The sequence below is a fragment of the Erinaceus europaeus genome, chromosome 3 (assembly GCF_950295315.1).
Source record: "Erinaceus europaeus chromosome 3, mEriEur2.1, whole genome shotgun sequence".
NCBI classification, from domain to species: Eukaryota; Metazoa; Chordata; class Mammalia; order Eulipotyphla; family Erinaceidae; genus Erinaceus; species Erinaceus europaeus.
Window position 1 is genome coordinate 22,793,182 of NC_080164.1, and position 21,198 is coordinate 22,814,379.

Genomic DNA, 21,198 nt, shown 5'->3' on the forward strand with positions numbered 1-21,198 from the left:
ATGCCCATGTTCTTCAGCCCCATCCTGGCCTGCAGATCCTCTGTGCACTTTGTCCATGGCTCTTTCCATAGTCTATTGTATTGACTGGACCACCTCCAATCCCAGTTTTTAATTTCCTATTGGCTGAATATTGTTATTTTTTCTCTGTGGGGCCCCATGTCCATCTTTTTTTTTTTTTTTTTTTTTTTTAATTCCTGGCTCCCTTCCAGTGCTGTGGAAGAGACAGTAATCTCTGGCAGGCTAGCCACCATGCCATTTGCAAATTCAGCCGGGCAGCCATGCAGCTGGCTCCACACATGGAAGCCCACGTCTTGGCTGGGCTCACTGTCTGTCTCCTGCTCGTTTCCTTTGCTTCATGTAAGGAGTCCTGTGGAGCAGGAACCCCACCCACCGCCCTTTCACTGAGACCCATTTCCCATTGGCCCCCATTTCATAAGATTCTGGTACCAAATATTTTTCACATCCAGTTAACCTGGAGGCCCTGGACCATTTCCTTGGAGTGAAGAGTCAGAGTTTCAGTGTTGGACAGACACCATTCTAGAACCTTCTTGAGCCACACACACACTCAGAGTTAAGTGGCCATCTTGGTCACTACAGTGTTAGATTCTAGTATGATAATGTGATGACAACTCCTCCATTTCCTCCTCTTCTTCCTTCTCTACTTGCTTTTTAGTTTATTGGGAGCTTAATGTTGGAAAAGTCATGATGTATTTTTCTATGTTTGTCAGTGCAAAAAATGTGCCATGACTTTTCTGACAACCCAATAATATGGTTGTAGACACATGAGTACAGTTTGTCTTCTTCCTATGAAAACACTCTCAGAACACTCTCTCCCCCCAACTTAGGTCCTTTTCCACCATCATGCACCGGAGTGGCACCCCCGCCCCCACCACCAGTCCTTCCCTACCTTTCTTCCCAGAGTCCTTCACCTTGGTGCAAAGCCAAACCCAGTCCAAGTTTCACTTTGTGTGTTCTCTTTTGCCCCCTGTTAAAGTTCCACCCATGAATGAGATCATTTGATCTTCATCCTTCCCTGTATGACTTACCTCACTTAACATGATTACTTCAGGCTTCATCCAAGTAAGACGAGGCAATGAAGATCCTGAACTTTTATCCAAAGGAAGCAAGCAAATACACATACCCAAAGAGATCTCTGCACCCCTGGTTAATTGCATGTGTTACCATGTGCAAGGACCCAGGTTCAAGCTCTCTTGACCTCAACTGCAGAGGGAAAGCTTCAGGAATGGTGAAGCAGTGCTGCAGGTGTCTCCCCCTCCACCCCTTTCCCTCTTTTTTTCTGTCCTATCAAATAAAGTTTTTTTTTTTTTTTTTTATAATGATGAAGCCTTCTTTAAAGGCAAGCAGTTGAGGCCATTGGATTGAGCTTGAGGGTGTGTGTGTGTGTGTGTGTGTGTGTGTGTGTGTGTGTGTGTGTGTGTGTGTGAGATTTCCTTCTCTGGTGAGTTGTTGGGCACATAGCAAGGTCAGTCTTCTCACCCTTTAGCGCTGACCTTATATTTATTTCTTAATTGAGATAACATACTTTATAGGACTATTGAATGTTTTAGGCATAAATGTCATATCTTTTCAAACAGATGTGATCACACCTCACCCACCACCAAAGTGCCATCTCCCTTCACCACAGACTTTTGCCACCCCCCAACCCCCTGCTGCACCCTTTCCTCCTTGGTAACCTCAAATCTTTAATCAGAATCTATGGATTTGTTAATGTCTGGCCTAGTCAGTTTCCTTGTTTTGTTTCTCTAAATTCCACTCATGAAAGAGATTATCCTCTATTTGCGCTTCTCCTCTTGGTTTACTTCACTTAGCCTGCCCCCTCCCATCGCCCTCCCCACCAACTCCTTCCATGTTGTAGCTAAAGGCAAGATCTCATCTTTTCTCATTGTTGTGTGATATTCCACTCTGTATATAGACCCTGGCCTCTTCGGACCCTCACCTGCTACTGGACACTTGGGCTCTTCCCAAATCTTGGTGGTTGTGAGTAGTGCTGCAGTGAGCATAGATACTTCTGTCTGTTTTTAGATGAATGCCTTTGTGTTCTCTAGATAGACTGCCAGGACAGGAATGAACAATGGGACTGACCTTTTATAATTATCACTGTAGCAGGAAGTGAGAGGCCATGTTCCAAAGAGCCATCAAGACTTGGAAGAAGGTCCTTTCTTGAGGCTCTGCTCCTTTCCTAGCTCCAGGGCTCCTGATCAGATGGGGGTTGGGGGACAGGTCATTCTCTACCCAGGCCTCTGCTTCCTAGCTCTTAAGGTGAAAGGTTGAGCTGGGCAACCTTCAGAGTTCCTTCAAGCTAAGAGGGCACACGCATCTGAAAATGCCAGGTGGGGAGACAGCATAATGGTTCTGTAAAAGGTTTTCATGTCTGAGGCTCTGAGGTCCCAGGTTCAGTCCCCAGCACCAGCATAAACCAGAGCTGAGCGGGGCTCTGATTTTTCTCTGTATCTTCTCCTCTGTATTTTGGTCATTTAAATAATAAAATATTAAACTAATATATATTTTTAAAAATTTATATAAAAAATGAAAAATGCCTGATGGCATGAAAACTCTCCCCTTCTGTGGAGGTTTTCTGATGAATGGCCCATGACCAACAATGACACAGTCACCCACCATCTGTCTCTCATTCACATGCCTTGGAAAGAAGTGAAAGGTTGTGAGTTCCGATGGGTCTCGCTCAGAGTAAGGAGAAGGATAAAGAGCAAAAAAAAACCAAAAAACAAAAAACCCAAGATGTTAAGAAAGTGGTTTTATCCTTAATCCAAAGTAAGAGAACGTTTAGTGTATGCAGAAAAATAATTACCCTGTCAAATAGACCCTTCATTGATCACATACCCTCTCCTTTCCCCTGATACACATTCCTTCTCGCCATTTAACAAAGCAGAAGGGGTTAGCAAAGTCTTATGATCTTCATTATTGGAGTCTTTGAATATAAGAGATTTTTTTTCACCTGACCCCTCTCCCAGTTAGAAAGTGACTTCTCCTTTCTTTACCTCTGTTGCTCTCCCATCTACCTATAAAAAAAAAAGAAAAAGAGAACTAATCATTGATTGACTTACTCTTGACATAGAATTAGTTTAAGAGACTGGAGATACAATTTGACATCGCTCCCTAATGAGTGTGACCACACCACACTGACTACCAGAATACCAGCTTTCTTCCACCAAAGTCTTGGGGCCTCTCTGGTCTTCCCAACCTCTCAGTGCCCCTGTTCTATGGTCAGTCTGGGGGCTTCTGCTTCTTTGACTTTGTTTTATTGCTTTGTTTCTCTGTGCCTCACCTATGAGTCCAGTCAGCCCTGCCTTTCTCAGAAGGGAACTGTCTCCAGACTAAATTGAAGTTCCTTAGTGGTCTAGTAATAGAGTCTCTACTGAACAAACATTTGTGCCCTCCTGAGCCAGGTGAAAACATCTGCAGAAAAGCAGATGCTTTCACCAGAGCCCACTGAGTTCTCTGTTGAAATAACATCACTGCACATTTTATTTCTGTGTAAAATGTTCTTAACCATCCTTCCATGTCAGCACAATCCTCGGCACCCACAGGGCCACCCGGCTCCTTCATCTGTCCATGAGTCTCCCCATCTGTCAGTCTGTCCAGTGTCTGATGTCAAATGTCTCTTTTGCAGATATTGATGAATGTGTAAACAACACCGTGTGTGACCTACACGGGTTTTGTGACAATACGGCCGGTTCCTTCCGCTGCCTGTGTTACCGGGGCTTTCAAGCCCCACAGGATGGGCAAGGGTGTGTGGGTGAGTTTCTAGATTCTCCCTCCAACCTGTGTCGAGTCACCTCATCAAAGCCATCCGCCACGGAAGAGTCCAAGGATAAACAGTGCTGCCTGGCTGGAGTTCCACTGGATTGGATTGGTTGTTCTGCTTGGAGATGATACCAGGTGACCCCTGGGGCTCCAGGAAGCAGAAAAGGGCCTGGCAGAGCACTGAAGAAGTCTTGGCAGGGGCGTCAGTCTCCAGTAACCATCCTCTCCCCCTAGAAGAAGATGCGTTTGAATCGTTACAGTCCTCCATCCTGAGTCTTCCCCAGAATGGAGGGGCTGGAAGGGAGCTTGTGTCTCCTCAGCTGTGTACACACCCACTCCGTCTCACTCTCCAGCATGCCATGACTTTCTTAACTCTGAAGCCATTTTGAAACACAGTTGTAATTCAGGCAATTAGAGGGAGAAGAGATGCCAGACAATTTAACTAGAAACTACACCAGCAAGGTTTTTTTTTTTAAAATCCCCCTCTTAATTAAGAAAAATAACTGATCATTACCTGGTAGGTGAAGCTAGAGGCTTCAGTAACTTCCAAGCTTGCAAATTTATACCTAAAATATTCACTCGTTTCCCATCCTGGGCAAGACAGAACTCTCTCCAGAGGTGTAAGGATAGAATCACCTGAGTAGGAGGAACTGCTTTCAAGCAAAGCTTATGCTGATGCGTAGTTACAGCTCCCTGTGAGTCACTGGATCACCCTCCCACCGGGAATAAAGATTGGCTGGTGTTCTGGTTATATTGTGACCAAGGGGTCATGAGGTCAGGTCTGGGCTCACTTCCTTGGCCTCACGCTTCCTTCCTCAGCTTTTGCGTTGCCTCAACATGAAGGGCTGCGGTTGCTCACGGAACTATGCGGATATGGGGCTTTGTGGGCACCTGCTGCTGGACATGTGGTCTCTACCTCGCTGTTCTGAAATGAAGTGTTTGTGTGAGCTCTTCCCAGAAGCCCTCCAGGCTTCACATTCCACTCACCCGTGCCTCCTTCTCCTCCTGGGATCCCTTGAGCAAATTCTACTCCAGCACTTAACAGCCTTTCACAGGAAGGTATTTTTATGCAACATTGGGAAATGAACCCAGAACTTCGTACATACAGTACCACCACTGAGCACCACTTTTTTTTCCTTCTCATGCATTTGCTTCTTTATAGACGGGGGAGAGACAGACACAGAGAGGGGAGAGACAACATAGCACCACTCTTCCATCCTTAGTGCTGTCAGGTGGTGCTGGGACTTGGACACAGAGTCTCTTACAGAGGATGTGTGCTGTACCTGGTGAGTTAGCGCTCGGTCCTCTTGGAATAATTTCATCCTGTGTGCGGTCTCCTCCAGGGCAGAAACTCCACGCAGCTGAGAACTCTGTCTCTCCCTCGGGGTCCAGCTGCATGTGTGTGGGCCTGGCGTAGGTGCTCAGCTCATTGTGTTTTACTGCTGATTCTGAGGTGCAGTGCAGAGTTAGAACCACCACGCCACTGGGTAACACTTGTCTCCAGCCGGTGAGACGAGCACACGACACCCAGATCTGCCGTTCACAGGCACTCACCCGTGGAGAAGGGTTACTGCTTGTCACTGCAGCGGATGCAGCAGGAGCTCTTGCACGGGTGTGTGTGGCCTCTCTCTGAGAAGGATTAGCTGCGAGCCTGTTGGCATGCATTTGAGCTCACTGATTGCAGAGTCTGGGAGCTGACTCAGCACGGAGCCCACCCTGTAGACTTGGTCGCTGCTCTGCTCAAGCCCTGGCATCCCCTCCTCAGAGCCATCTGCCTGTCCTTCAGATGGAGCCTGGCCTCTCTGTGCTTCGGTGCTCTGTCCCCTGCTGCTCTGTGCTTTCTCTCCCTCCTTCCTCGTGAGCCGAGGGCTCTGATCCATCTTCCCGACTTGACTGTGAGAACCACCAAGACAGGAGCAGGGCTGTCATTCTCTACTCTACTTCCCCCAGCTCCTGTCTCGGAAAAGAAAAATGATTTCATGGAACCTAAGCGGTCTGGCGGGAGAAGTTTGAATAACCATCTCAATGACACGAGTTAGAAAGCTCCCTTTGAAGTTGACCTGGAAGTGATCAGGGTGAACTGACACGTTTCTAAAGTCAGTTTTTCTGGTCTGCAACAAGGACTGTCAGTTGATTGAATACATCAACTCTCTACTTGCCTTTAGGTCCCAGTGTCTTTTCATCCGTGAAACCCAGCTCCCGGGGTTTACATCTGTTTGTGTTCAGAGTGAAATGGAAAACCCAGGTCATTATCCAAATAAGTCAAAACTCATCAGCTTTTCGGTCCAGTGAACTGGGGAGAGTGGGTGAAAAATGGGAACTTTTTTCTCTTCATGGATGATTTGGATAATTGCTCCAATTTCTCACTGGGCATCAACTGTCTCAGAGCGTGCTCGCACAAGCTGGTGTTTCCTGCCCTTCACGCTTGAGTGTTTCAAATGCTGAGTTGGGTCCTTGGCTGAAACATACACTCAGTGGTCCAGTTTCTTGGGAGGAGACAAGGCGAAAGGGAGCCTGAGCTTGGTCAAAGTCAGACGTGAAATCGGGCGGCCTGTGTGTCTGCCTCCCACCTCCTCCCCTGGAGAGGATGCCACTACGTTTCCAGGAAGTGTTTAAAGTACAGGAGGAGGCTATAATGCCATCAGCAGCTGGTGGGCCAGTTTGTTCCACGTGATTGGTTAATATAAGCCTCTGATTTTGAAGGGTGTGGTCTGCTCTTCTTAGAGGGATACACTGCCCGAGTTCTGGTGGTCAGAGATGGGCGATTCATCTATCAGACATGTCCCTAGAGTGAAAACTCAGATGTTAGGGACCTTGTGCCTACTGCATGCCTCATGCTGCCAATCATCCTTGAGTTAGGGAGTCATTTAAGACTGCCCTGTGTCCCATAGGTCAGGAAAGAAAACCAGACGGGCAAGGTTATTTGCAGGGCAGCTCAGGTGTTCCTGAAGACAAGATTGAGCTTGGGGACCTTCGTGCGTCTACTGTCCTTCCACACAGCCAGACTTCCCAGCCTGGCCTCAGGGAGCCTCTTCCCTGGAATGGCAGTGTGTGTGGAGGGTGGGTTCCCCTGGGCACTGCCTCCTGGCCACCACTCCCCCCTCTAACCCCCCACTCCTGGCACGGCTGGCCAAGGGTGAGCGCACAGCTGACAGGATCTGCCTCCTTTCCCCAGATGTGAACGAGTGTGAACTGCTGAGTGGCGTGTGCGGAGAGGCCTCCTGCGAGAACGTGGAGGGTTCCTTCCTGTGCGTGTGTGCCGACGAGAGCCAGGAGTACAGCCCCATGACGGGCCAGTGCCGCGCCCCAGCCCCACCAGGTAAGTCTCCAGCCTCCCCATCCCAGCCTGAACAGACCCAGGAACTGAAGAGCAAGCACTAAAGAACCTTGTGTTTGGGTAGCATGCCATCTCTGGAATCTTCAGTGCTCTTCCTGAGCCTGCCTCATCTATCCTTTGCAATCAGGACATGGGGGACAGCTATTGGTGTGAAGTGGCTTCCCACTTCCCACCCTGGGGTGCCCCGTGCTGGTTTGGAAAGGGACAAGGAGGGTTTGCTGGATGTCCTTCATAGCTCAGTGACCACTGGATTCCCTGTGACATGGTGTCTTTCACTTCATCATCCTTTTTTTCTCAGCCCTGGAGAAACCTATCCTGACACCTCTCTCAATGAAAAGCCCCATATAGGCTTCTCAGGGTCCACCAAACCTTCCATATGGAATTCTAGAATGCTCTTCCCCCCCCAAAAAAATTTTTTTTTTTTTTTGCCCAAAGAGCAGCTCTGTTTGCATTCATTTAAAATTTGATTTAGGCCATACCCTGAAGGCAGGGATTAAACTTGAGAGAGGGCTGACAGGTTTCCAAATAAATTCACCAGCTTCCTTCCATGTCCAAGATTCCCCCACCCCCACCCCACCCCCACTTTAGAGGGTTCATGCCATGAGCTGGAGCCTGGGTATATTTTAAGGAAAGAACAAAACCAAATAAGCCTTTGAGAGCCAAGTAAAATGAAACCTAGACCTTTTTCCTGTCTTGCTTAGTCTAAGTTGATTCTCTCCATGAGTCTAAGATAGTTCTCCTTACACAATAAATACTCTGGTTCAGTGTAAAAGAACTTTCTCTGAAGATGATGTGGGGTAAGGTGGTTATATTTTACTCACACATTTTTTAAAAGATGTCACTTATTACTTGTGAGGTAGAGTTTTGCATGAGAGAAAGAGAAGCCAGAGCACCAGTGCCACATGTGTGCTGTCACAAGAGGGAACCACCAGCCTCAGGCTGTGCCAGCCCGGTGCCCTGCTGGCTGAGTGAGGAATCTTCATTATTAAATCTAGAAATATGATGCATGGCTAGGTTCTAAGGTCCCAGGTTCAATCCCCAGCACCACCATAAGCCAGAACTGACCAGTGGTCTGATCTGTCTCCCTGTCTCTATATATCTTTCTTTCATTAAGAAAGAACAAAGAAACAATGAGGGTACAGGGCAGGGAGATAACTCAGCGAAAAAGGGACACCCATCACCATGCACTAAAGCTGTGGGTTCGAGTCCAGGGAATCCATAGGACCCCTTGGACATAGCTTTAAGGAGAGCTCCAGAGATGGTGGGACAGAGCTGAGGTGTCTCTGACTCTACCTGAAAAGACTGGAAAAAACTGGTCAAAGAGTGGTAGGCTCTGGTACCACAAAAATGGAGGAAGGAGAGGGGCTCAGAATGCCGTGGACAGACAGAAATTGCAAACCAAGGTGGGTGAGAGAAGTAAGGAGGAGCATGGGAGGGAGAGGTTGCTATACGTTCGGGCAGTCATCTCATACATGGGCACGTGAGAGAAAACTTCATCTTTTCCCGTGATAACACAAACCCAAAACTAAAAACCTGACTCTCTCATAATGGGATTTTTATAGTATTTTTCTTTTCTTTTTTCTTTTCAGTTCTATAGATTGTATCTCTGCTCTCATGTTATTTTGACTGAAATAATTCACGTATCATACTGTAGTCAATAAGTAGTAGAAAGATTGGTGGCCTTAATAAATGCACACTATGTAGTGTTAAGTAAATGAGCAAAATACTCCAATAACTAAATCCTGGGGATATAGACCAGCCCTGGGTCAAACCCCAGCACCACGTGGGAGCACCATGGGCAGCACTGGGACAGCTCCTTGATGAGAGACGAGTGCTGTGGTGTCTCTCCTCTCTCTGACTGCTTATCTTTCTCCTTCCTGCTCATAAATATTGGGTCCAGGAGGACACTTAGCAGTGGTATTCTGCTTGCATGAGGCCCTGGGTTTATGGGTGTAGCATTTAAAAAATAAAAAGCTATTACAGTAACTGTGATCTGAAGGGAAAGAGAGAACATGAGCAGGTAGTTATTGAGGTAAGGGGAAATTTTGGATGGATCCTCATTTTCCAAGTTCTCGAGCATGCTTTCAATCAGAAGAGGAAGGTTCTGGCCTGTTCAGTCCTTGCCAGCTGTGGCAGTGAGGAGATGCTGGATAGCTTGTGCTTTTTTTCCCCTCTGCAAAATGAAGGGTGCTATGAAGGGTGTGAATTATCAAAGAAGTCCTGTCTGTGAAAGCCATCTGGAACTGTCTGCAAACTGCATGAAATACCGAAAAACAGTCATCCATCCACATCACTCTTGTTCTTTTTTACCATCTCTTCAGAAATCATGGACTTTTAAGCCACAAATAGTGTTCATTTTTTTTTTTTTTTTTTTTTTTTTTATCATCTCTGGGACTTTGCTATTCTAGACTGACTTTTTTTTTTTTTTTTTTCCCCAGACTCAGAGACAACACAGCACCAAAGCTTCCTCCAGGGTGGTGGAGGCTGGACTTGAACCTGGGTTGCTCACATGGCAAAGCAAATGCTCTGATGTTCAGAGCAGCTATTGTGACTGCCTGTTCCTGGATTTATCTTTTTGTTACCTCAGAATGAATGAGGACTCAGGAGGCACAGTAGCACTCGGAGAGCTCCCATTCATTCATTCCATTATTATTATCATTATTTTTAGAGAGAGAGAGAGAGAGAGAGAGGAAGAAGAAATAAAAAAGGAGAGACAACACAGTCCTGAGGGACTGGACAGTACTACACCCAGTTGAATGCACATGTTGCAACACAATCCTTGTCTCCCCCACACACACACCCCAGCCCTTGTGCCGTCTGTAGTGCTCATGTGTGGTGCTGGAGCCTGAACCCAGGGTCACCTGTAGGTTAAGGTATGTGTATATATATAATTTTTTTTTTTTAGCTAACATTAGTTTTAACATTCAGCGTCATTGTGCTTCTCTACCAGTGAATACACAGGTTTGGGGATTTCCACCTACTTTCCCAGTAGTTCACTGTTTCCCCTCATCAGTCCACTTTCCCCGTCACTTTATTGCACCTTACCCGTATCACATGACTAAACCAGAGACTGATGAAGTTTATTATCATAGGTCCCGGCAACTCTTGACTCCTGCCATTCATTCCTCAGCTTCTACTGTTATTGGCAAAGGCAATCATGTAGATTCTTTAGATTCTTTAGACTCTCTTGTGATGCCCCAGACATCTTCTAGAAGTTTCCTGAGCGGCAGGCCTGCTGTAAATGCAGGCGCCTCTGTCTGACTTCATCAGGGCTGGTAATTGCTCATTGGTTTGGAAAAGGTGGTGAAAGCTGGAAAGACAAAAATAACACATCACATAAATATTTAAATTGAGATTTAACGCATGGACATGTGTATTCACTCATCAGCTGTGGGGAAGAGCTAAGTGGGCTCAGATTCCTGCTCATCCTGTAGAATACCGCGTCTGCCTCGTACTGTCTCCACCATCACTGTGCAGAGTCTGAATCAAAACATGAACTGGTGCAGAATACGTCTAGGTAGACTTTTTCTCACAACTACCTCACCTTTCTCCACTTGTCTTTTCTGTGCCTAATTGGATAGCATTCTTTCTAGCTGAAGCAACTGTAGCTTTTCTAAAAACATTGGCTTGTCCTGGAAATAACTCACCTACTCAAAATTTTGTTATTATTGTTGGTGTATGTTGGCTTGTCTCAGACTCTTAAATCGAACAATCTGCTCCTCCTCAGGACAAAGATGATTTGCATTCAGATTCTAGCAAGGGCTCCAATTCATTACATATCAACATCTAAGATTTCCTTCTTGAAAAGAAGTCAGACTAGGAGAGGTATCTTTGTAGCACAGGCTGTAACATTTCCACTCGGCATTTTTAAAGAAGAATGTCCTCAGGAGGGAGTCAGGCGGTAGCACAGCTGGTTAAGTGCACATGGCGCAAAGTGCAGGGACCGGCTTAAGGATCCTGGTTCGAGACCCCAGATCCCCACCTGCAGGGGAGTCGCTTCACAGGCGGTGAAGCAGGTCTGCAGGTGTCTAATTTTCTCTCCTCCTGTCTTCCCCCCCTCCATTTCTCTCCTATCTAACAATGATGACATCAATAACAACAATAAAAAAAACAAGGGCGACAAAAGGGAAAATAAATATTAAAAAAAGAAAAATAATGTCCTCAGGATACACAACATTCCAATAAAAGGCAGTAGCAGAAGCACCTGGTGAGGAGGTAGCAGACTGGGAAGAGAACTGGGCTACACAGTGGCTGTCAAAAGGGCAGCTTCCACTCACTCAGTGAGCAGAAGAGCTTTGCAGTGACAGACCAGAGTAGTCGGCACTGAGCTGCCTCAGGAAAGCGTGGATGGTGTTCCCCAGGCCTCCAAGAACAAGTGCCTACCTGGGGGTAGGTGGGTACCCTCTTCCAGAAGGAAATCACCCCAGGTGGCCAGGAAAGGACTTTGGAAACTTAACATGTCAGCAGTTTTGTTTCTAAACTACTCCTTGGCACCCAGGTAATGACTTTTTTAAAGGTCCACAGGTTTTCACTGTCTGGGCCCTTGGCCACTATTCTTCATTCTTGCAGTCTTCTGAAAGCATCTGAAAGATAAATAAGTGTTTGATTATTTTTTTTTTTTAAGTCCAGCTCAGACTGCTCAGCACATGTAAGAAGGGGTGGCTACAAATGAGAGCCTGATGCTTTTCTTCCCCCGGTGCCTGTGATAATTGCTCAATAAAAACCTCATGTCCTTGGGCACAGTGAAGGGAGCAGGCAGTGTTGCATCTTGGCAGCTGCAGCCTCCTTGCTTGCTCACACATTGTCCTTCCTTCTCTGTTCTGCCTGGTGCCCAGAAGTGGGGCTGCGGCAGGAACTGACTTTTGTTTTTAAAAGAGGAGGCATACCACACAGAACACACACAGTAGCCCCGTAGGATCAGGGTAGGTGTTCCTCACTTTAAGAAAAGTAAATCAGTAAAACAAGATCAGAAACTGTGAAGTGTGGGCAGGGTTGCACTGTAAAATGTTCTTTCGTGATGGGGCTTTTCTTGAATGTCAGCTTTCTCAAATGTCTGGAGCTGGGGTGGGGACTAAAGGTTTTCTAGCTCTTTCTCCTCAGCTCCTTTCTTGATGAGTAAGAAAACCCAGACCCAGAGAGAAGTTCTAAATGGTCCTCTTACTGTCCAGTATCTCACTCTTTCCTTCTTTCTCCCCCTTTCTCCTTCCTTCCTCCCTCCTTTCTTTCTTTCTTTCTTTCTTTCTTTCTTTCTTTCTTTCTTTCTTTCTTTCTTTCTTTCTTTCTTTCTTTCTACCCTTCTATCCTTTCTTTCCTTTCCACCAGGGTTATCTCTGGGGCTTGTTGCCAACACTACAAATCCACTGCTCTTGGTGGACATTGTTTCCTTATTTTTTCTCTTTCGATTTTATTAGATAGGACAGAGAGAAATTGAGCATGGAGGGAGGGGGAGATAGAGAGGGAGAGACACAGAGACATCTGCTGACCTGCTTCATCGCTGCTGAAGCTCCCCCTCTGCAGGTATAATGCAGGTCCTTGTGTAAGGTGTGTAAGGTGTATGTGTATGCCACCAGGCTCACCACTACACAGCCCCTAAGGTTCTTTATTCTTTGGACTCTAATCCACTTTTTCAGCTTCTTCTCCACACTCTCCACCCTGCTTTTAAGCCCCAGCCCCAGTTCCCTAGATGATCACATTTTCTGAGACTGCCTGTGCCCACCCTTCTTCCTGATTTTTTTTTCTTGAAATTTTACTTGTCTTTATTTTAAAAAGCATTTATCATGAGAGAGGGAGAACTAGAGCCTAATTGGCACCTGTACTGCGGAGAATTGAACTTAGGACTCCAGGGGCACTCTGCCACTGAGCCACCTACTTGGCCACTTCCTCAAGTCTTTTACTAGTTCAGCCATCACCAAGAATTAAACTTCCCCTGGCAGCCTCTCCTCTCTCAGAAGGGTGTTGGCGATAGTTCAGTCTCTGTGGCTTGGTCACCTCCATCCCTTCTGGGACCTCATACACCCCTTAGCACAGTGTCTGCCCCAGATTCAACCCTCAGGTTTACTGAATACAATTTGAGAATGTTTCCCGTCCACCCATCCTGTTCCCAGCTCCATTTGTAGAGGAAAAGGACTGATTCCTTGTGTGAAAGATGGAGGGGGCATATGTCAGCCACATATGTGTGCAGGGGACAGAGCCCCCTCTGCCTGGGTCAAATCACTGGGGAGGTGAGAGCAGAGGGTCGCTGCTGTCGGGGGCACATGTGCGAATCTTGCCCGTGGCCCTGCCTGCTGAGCCCCATAAGCTCTGGAGCTCTCTCCTGAGAGGTCCACGGCGGGTCTTGTATGTGCAGCAGATTTTTTGTGAAAGGCAGGAAACTACACATAATATTGGCTCGAATGTTGTGTTTGGCAGAGGAGGGTTTCTTAAAATGTGTTTAGTTAACCTGTGAAATAAATTAACATAGAAAGAGTTTTGAAGAGTAATTTCTGATCAGGAAGAAGAGAAGGCCTTTGGTGGGGAGGAAAAAAAAAAAAAGAAAGGTGGTGAGACCACAGCATTTAAAATTCAAACACTGTAGAAATGCTAGAATACTCCTGAGTGCTATATGGAGAGAGAGAGAGAGAGAGAGAGAGAGAGAGAGAGAGAGAGAGAGGGAGAGGACTCTTCCAGGCTCAGAGAGAAGGCAGGGAAAATAAGACTTTCTGTTTAAAATAAAAGTTGGGGTTGGGATTCCTGTAGATAATAAAAGAGGTTACCAGGCTGTGCTGGAGCTTCCCTCGGTGCTGTGATAACCCCCTATGTGTTGCAGGATTTGAACTTGGGTCATTTGTATGGCAGGGAACCTATGTAATCTGGTGAGCTCTATCTCTGTGGCCCTTCTACATAGTATAACTGAGCTTTTAAATCAGGAGGTTGATAGTTGAATAAACGGACATCAGTCAATGACAGTGATAGACTGAAACTGAACACAGACAAAAATCATCTTCTTTCTCTTTTTTTTTAAATTTTGTTTTTCTTGAGGCACCGGAGGAGGAACCCACTGTCTTTTGTGTGTATACAATGCAACCACTGATTGACCTCTCTGTTCATTCTTTATATTATGGAAAGGTCCGTGTTATTCCCATGTGGTGTCAGGGCTTGAACCCAAAGCCTTGCGCATGGTAAAGCGTATGCCCTGCTCAGTGAACTATTTGTGTCTCCTGAAACTTCTCTCAAGGTATTTTATTCTTTTTCTATGTTGCATTATAACTTGAATTTTTAATCCCCTCCTAATATTTTATCCTCTGAAATCTCCACCTGTCTACAATCTTCTTTTGTTAATTTGTCTTCTTGTGTCACATGTACTTTGTAAACTCACACACATTCTCTCTCCTCATTTTCCAAATCCTTGAATGAGAGAACTAGAAGTAGAGGGGGGTGGAGAAGAAAGACCAAATGAATTTCCAAGCCCTCTTTTGCTCCTCCATGGAATATGACACTCAAATTCCTTTTCTCATAAAAGTTCGACTTAGTATAAAACACCAGTGTCTGCGGTGGTTTTAAAAAATAAAAAGGAGCACAAAACTCCCACAATCACTGTGAAAAAGAATCTGCCAGACATCACTGCAGCCCAGGCACCATCGGAAAGGTCGTGTCTGTGTGTGTGTGTGTGTGTGTGTGTGTGTGTGTGTGTGTGTTTTCCTCTGGGGCTGCTGGCTGCTCCCAGCATCTCTGCCATTACTCTCCACCCTTACCCTCATCTTGTCCCCAGAGGGTACAGAGACATCTCATAGGATATCACAGAAAGCCAGCACTGCCTGGGGACCATGGCATGATGGTTATATGAGAGAACTTTAGTGCGCCAGAGATTCTAATTTTAGCCCCTGGCATTATCATAAGTCAGAGCTGAACAGTGCTCTGGTTTAAAAAAAAAAAAAAAGTGGGGGTAGGGAGAAAGAGGGAAAAAAAAGAGTAAATGGAAGAAGGCAAGCAAGCAGAGATCAGCCCCATGTAGGTCTTTGTCTTCCTGGACCCCACAAAAAGAAAAGTTCTGTATTTCTTCACCCCAGTAGGAAACCTAAGGTATAGATACATTTAGAGAGAGAGAGAGAGAGAGAGAGAAGGAAAATGTCTCCTTTTTTTGCCACCAGATGTATCATTTAGGCTTGGTACTTGCATCATGAATCCACTGCTCCCAGTGGCCTTTTTTTTTCTTCTCCTCCCCCTCATCACTCCTTCCCTCCTTCCTTCTCCTCCTCCTCTTATTATTAGATAGGACAAAGAGAAATTGAGAGGAAAGGGGAAAATAGAGTTGAAGAGATAAAGAGAAATACCTGCAGACCTGCGTTACCAATTATGAAGCTTCCCCTCTGCAGGTGGGGAGCAGGGGCTCAAACCCAGGTGCATGGAAGGGTGTGCTGCCACCCAGCCCCAGAAAAAGTCCTTGGCCTGGATAGTCACACCCTCTTCTTTGGTCAGCCAGGAGAGAAGAAACTTCTAGAAATTTCTCAAGCCCACTCCTTGTGGCTGAGCCAGGAACAGAGCAGGGTGGAATGTGTGACCTTGAAACTGAACTCTGCACCTGCAGGGCCTATCATGCTCCTGGCTCTTCCCCATTTGTCTCAGAGAGAGTGAGAAAAAAGCACAGAAAAAAAAAAGTCAAAAGACGAGTTGAAATGCTAAAACATGGAGGTCCATCGAGGAGCTCGGAAGAAAGCGTTAGGCATGGGACTTTGGACATGACCCGAGTTTTCTCTTCAGTAAAGGGAGGCTGCTTAGTGCCGGCACCACCCACCTCTCCTGGCTTTAATCTGTGGGGCGCATGAAACAGTCTCCATCAGAGTTTCACCCCCAAATACATGCCAGCAATCCAAAAGCTCTTTGCCTTTGTAGCTAAAGTGCCATTTCAGCAAGGTGACCCATTAAAATGCACACGTGTCAGCACTGGCACAGCTGCAAAGCCAAGCGCTTCTTAGGAATTAAAATATCAGTTTTGAAAATGCTGCAGATGTCAGTCTCCTCTGTAGAAGTCCATGGGCATGGATGACACAACGAAAGGTTAATCTTACCTCTAAAATTTTTAAGAGAAAAAAAAAAAGTTTTTTTTTTTTAATGCCTGGAATTTTCTGGGTCCATTAATTGGATCTTTTTTTTAAGTGATTTTATGATAAGGACCCACCACCCCTGGCAGCCATGACCGATACGCATCCAGAGGCGTTTTTAAAGATCTCCGTAACGTCTTCACTGGCAAGAATGTCTGCCCCGGTGGAAATATGCTCGGGGAAGTGTGTTATGTAAAGGTTAGGAAGATAGGGAAGTCATAGCTTTCCCCGGGAATGACCTTTGTGGACCAGTTGTTTTAAAAAAGAATTTGCATCTCTTTCCAAATACGGAGGAGGGCCTCGAGCAGCCCTCAGCCTCAGCTGTGTCAACAATGAACTTCGCAGGCTGCCTGGAAAGAAAATAAGGGCAGAGCTTGTGACATGCGATGTGAGGCTGGAATAATGCATGCACGGGGCGGGGGGGGGGGGGGTCCTGATTGTTTCCCTTCTGTAATAACAGCTTGTGAGTCTCCCTCTCAGGAAAAAAAGGAAAACGGCAAGGATAACTTTTCTTTTACTTCTTCGTTTCCATGCTGTGAACGTGGCCAGCATTGTAAAAACACTGGCTGATATGCACATAATTTGTGGTGTGAGTTCCCTGAGCCAGAATCCTGTGGTTTCTGATGACCTGTTGTCCCACTGTGTGTCTTTAGGAATGAACACCCTGACGGGCCTGCACCTCTTCGCACAAGCAAAAGGCAGAGGTCAAATCCTCTTAGTTCAAGTTGAGCTGAAAAACACAGGCTGTGTAGTTAGCCTGATTTTTCTTTCTCTCTCCTTCCTTCCTTCCTTCCTTCCTTCCTTCCTTCCTTCCTTCCTTCCTTCCCCCCCCCCCCGCTTTGCTTTGCTTTGCTTTGCTTTCCTTTCCTTTCCTTTTCTCTTTTCTTTCCTTCCCGTTTCTTTTCTTTCCTCTTTTTTCATGGATCACCAGGGAATGAACCCAGGGCCTCATGCATGTGTGATGCCATGGCAGAGTGGCCTCACTGGGCCAGTTGTTTTCATTGTCTGTTTTCGGAAGAGAGGAGAGACACTTCATTGCCACTCCACTGTTTGCAGAGCTCCCTTAGTACTCCCATGTGGTGCCAGGGTCATGGGCTTGGGAATGTGTTCTTTTCACTCCATTGGCTGAGCTATCTCTAAGCCTTTGTTGGATTTTCAGGAAAGCCATGACACATTTTTGTATAGAAAAACAGAAAAAAAAAAACAACACCATGGCAACCCAGTATATTTCTTTTTTAAATGTGTGGCTGGGAAATGATCTCAGGACCTTTTATATATATAATATTATTAAATGACCTCCCCAGAGTCTACTTCACTTTCATTTAGAGAGGGGGGCACAGGGAGAAGAGATACACCACAGTACTGTCCTACCATCCACAGAGCTTCCCCTGGTGCTGTCTATGTGGTGATATCATGTGGTGCCTGGTATTAAAACTAGGGTTTCATGCCCAGTAAGGCGTACACTTTCCTCACTCAGCTATCTCCCAGCCTAACTTTGCTTGGTTTGCTGTTTGTTTGTTTGTTTTTTGTTTTATTTTGGTTGTTAGTTTTTCTTTGTTTTGGTTTGGTTTGGTCGGTTGCTTTGTCAAGTCTGGAGTTTCACAGCTCTGGGCTGACTTTTTCAGGTGGGATGAGACAGAAAGGAAGACAGGGAGAAAGGGCAAGCTACCACAGCACCACAGTGTGTTAGGAGCAGGGGGGCTGGATTTTGCCTGCCCTGACCAGCGTCTCTCTCCATCTACCTCTCTCTCTGCTCCCCATCCTCTCTTCACCTTCCTTCCTTTTTTTCTTGCTGCCAGTTCTATCACTGAGGCTCAGTACCTGCATAACTCCACTTCTTCCAGTATCCACTTTTCAATTTTTTCCCTTTCAATAAAGAGTGAGAAACAGCAAGAGAGAAAAAAAGAGGGAGAAAAAGACAGGAGAGACACCTACAGCACTGCTCCACCATGTGTGAAGCTTTCCCCCCTGCAGGTGGGATCAGGGACTTGAACCCTTGTCATCTTACATGCTTGCTTCTAATAAACATATACATAGAAACATAGACATATAAACACTTGTTTCTAATAAACATTCATGGAAATAAAGAGCAGTAGTTCTTTCATTAGAATGTTGTGAACATTCATTTTTGTTTGTTTGATTTTTTTTTTTTTTAGTGACTTAGTAATTATTGACAGATTATGGGATAACAGGGGTAAAATTCCATACAGTTCCCACCACCAGAGTTCCATACCCTATCCCCCTCCAGTGGAAGCTTCCCTATTCTTTATTCCTCTGGGAGTGTGGACCAAAGATACTTATGGGGTGCAGAAGGTGGGAGGTCTGACTTCTGTAATTGCTTCTCTGCTGGCTGTGGGCATTGACAGGTCGATCCATACCCCCTAACCTGTCTACCTTACCCTAGTGGGGCAGGGTTCTGAGGAGATGGGGACTCTGGTGAGGTCGTTTGTCCAGGGAAGTCAGGTTGGCGTCATGATTTCTGCAACTTGGTGGCTGAAAAGCATTAATACATAAAACAGAAAAAATTGTTTTATAATCAGGAACCTAAATATAAGAATATAGCAGATGAAATTTGGAGTTTTTGTGCTGGAAGAAGCTAGGAAGTCTATTTTGTTAGCTGTCAGGCTCAAGCAAAAATTGGTGCAGTCATGGGCCCCATGAACATTCATTTGAAAAACACCTTTGCTGTATGGCTTATTAATAAGATTTCCTAAGCTAGTCTGACTCTGCCAGAGTAAATATACAGAGACTGATTATGAGATGAACTTGGTACATTTTCTTAATGATAGAATCATCTACTTACCTTAAAAAAAAAAAAGGCAGAGGTTGATACATAAGACTTCTCTTCACTGGCAAACGTTTTCCCCTTTGTTTCTTTGGGTCAAGAATCTATAAATTTGAGGATTCTGCTGAAATTAGCTCATTAGAATTCATTTAAATAGTTGTGGCAGTCAGATTCTCAACACAGCATAGAAGAAAAGATATTATTGGATTTGGTGGTAGCATACCTCACTGAGTACAGAGGTCACCACATGCAAGGACCTGGGTTCAAGTCCCCACTCACCTGCTGGGAGGTAGGGTTGCAGATATCTCACTTTCTCTCCCCAACTTCTCTGTGTTGCTATAAGAAAAGGCAAAAATAAATAAAGACCACCAACAGCTATGAATTCTTCATGCAGTTCCAGCAATAACTGGGGGGAAGGGAGGGGGAAAAGTCAGTATTAGTAAATTCTAGCCAGATCACAGATAGCAATTTGAACCTAGTAGCATGTGGTAGGTAGGCAGGGAATGCAGTTACTTTGCTGGTCTATTCACAATATCCCAAAAGAAAGAACACAATAATTGGCTTTGAATATACGGGGATTCCATCTTTTGTAGTATTATCTAGAAGCAGGTGGATGTTTTGCTTGTCAGTTATGGTTCCTCAGGCCACTTTGTCCTTTGCCACTGAGCGTTCAACTGCATCTGAGAGAATCTCTTCATCCTAGACACTTGGCCTTGAAGCCCCACCCTCCAGTGCAGCAGGCCCCCAGTATTTCATTCAAAATCACAGACTTTCGGGACCGGCTGGTTGTGTGCCTGCTTGAGCACACATGCTACCATGCGCAAGGTTCAAGCCTCCACTCCCCCACCTACAGGGAGAAAGCTATGAATCAGTGCTGCAGGTGTCTCCTCTTGCTTACTTTCTGTCTTTATCCAATGAAATTAATTAATTAACTTTAAAAAATGTAGAGAAACCAAATCACAGACTTCTAATAGTGGGAGCAGTTTGATGGCCAGAAAGGCAAAGTGTCTCTGGTGACTATCTTTTGCTTTGCTTAGACTGGGGCCATTGGAGACACAATGACCCAGCTAGCCAGTGAAGGGTTAACTATTGCTGATGGCCTCCCAGATCTCTGGGCAAGTGTTGAGCAACTTTTCACTGGTTTAAGTAGGTGTGACTGCTCTGCAAGGCACAGTCTCAGGCCTGGCACGAGAGAAGATGTGGAAAGTCTACTCACAGCCAAATTTATAAGAATAAAATAATTGCTTAATGTAAAAGGAAATGACTTTGACAGATTTGCACTACTGGGCTGTGTTTGAAATCTACCCAAATCCAGGATGCAAGTGCATTTTTGTCCTTTAAAAAAAAAATCCTTTTAAAAAGCTATGGGAGTTTAAGGAATGAACCCAGGGTCTCAGACTACCTGGCCCAACCTTTTCATTCTTTATTTAGAAAGAAGGGGATGAGGGATGAGAACAGGAGAGACAGAGAGATGGCATGGGGGGGGGGGGACATTAAAACATCATTCCAGTGTCCATGGAACTCCCTTTCTTCCAACCATGGTATTCCCCGATGATGCTGGTATCAAACCCAGGGCCTTATTACCACAAGGCATGTGCTCTACCGGGTGTGCTGCCTCCTGACCCAAGTTCATTCTTCTCTGGAAGTGGAAGAACTCGTGCAGAGTGGGGATCATCTGTCGGTCCGTGAACATCCCTGGACACATCCACACACCACCTGTGGAATCTGGTGTTTGGTGCCCTGCTGGATTCTAGAAAGGTCTCCAGGCTCCTGTCTACACTCTTGACCTTCTCCTCTCTGTTTAGACTTAGATGTGGACCTGCCCCGGGAAGAAAAGAAAGAGTGCTACTACAACCTCAATGACGCCAGTCTCTGTGACAATGTGCTTGCCCCCAACGTCACCAAGCAGGAGTGCTGCTGTACTTCTGGGGCAGGGTGGGGTGACAACTGTGAGATCTTCCCCTGCCCTGTGCTGGGCACAGGTAAGGACCTGCCCACACTCTCAGGGCCTGGGGTCATCCCCATCTGGTGACAGTGGGACACCCTGACACGGTGCCCACCATAAGGCACTGAGATGAAACACACACATCCATACTGAGTGTCGGTCTAGGCTGCCCTCTCTACCAAGTATGAATCCTTAGCCTCCTGGCCACCACAGAGTAGCACACTGATATTTGGGCAGAAGGACAGTTCGGTTTTCTTCTGTGTCTAAATGA

The 21,198-nt window shown here is 45.9% G+C and overlaps 1 protein-coding gene across 16 annotated transcripts in view; it reads left to right on the forward strand.

The window, feature by feature from the left end:
- LTBP1 (latent transforming growth factor beta binding protein 1) overlaps positions 1-21,198 on the forward strand; it is a 304,975-nt gene that overhangs the window by 244,113 nt on the left and 39,664 nt on the right. For 8 of the 16 annotated variants that reach the window (XM_060186845.1, XM_060186846.1, XM_060186848.1 and 5 more), the window contains 3 exons: positions 3,650-3,775; positions 6,959-7,102; positions 20,788-20,964. In XM_060186845.1, coding sequence (XP_060042828.1) covers positions 3,650-3,775; positions 6,959-7,102; positions 20,788-20,964 — 447 coding nt within the window. The remainder of the gene's footprint in view (positions 1-3,649; positions 3,776-6,958; positions 7,103-20,787; positions 20,965-21,198) is intronic. The other 8 variants (XM_060186849.1, XM_060186852.1, XM_060186856.1 and 5 more) reach the window with 2 other exon arrangements.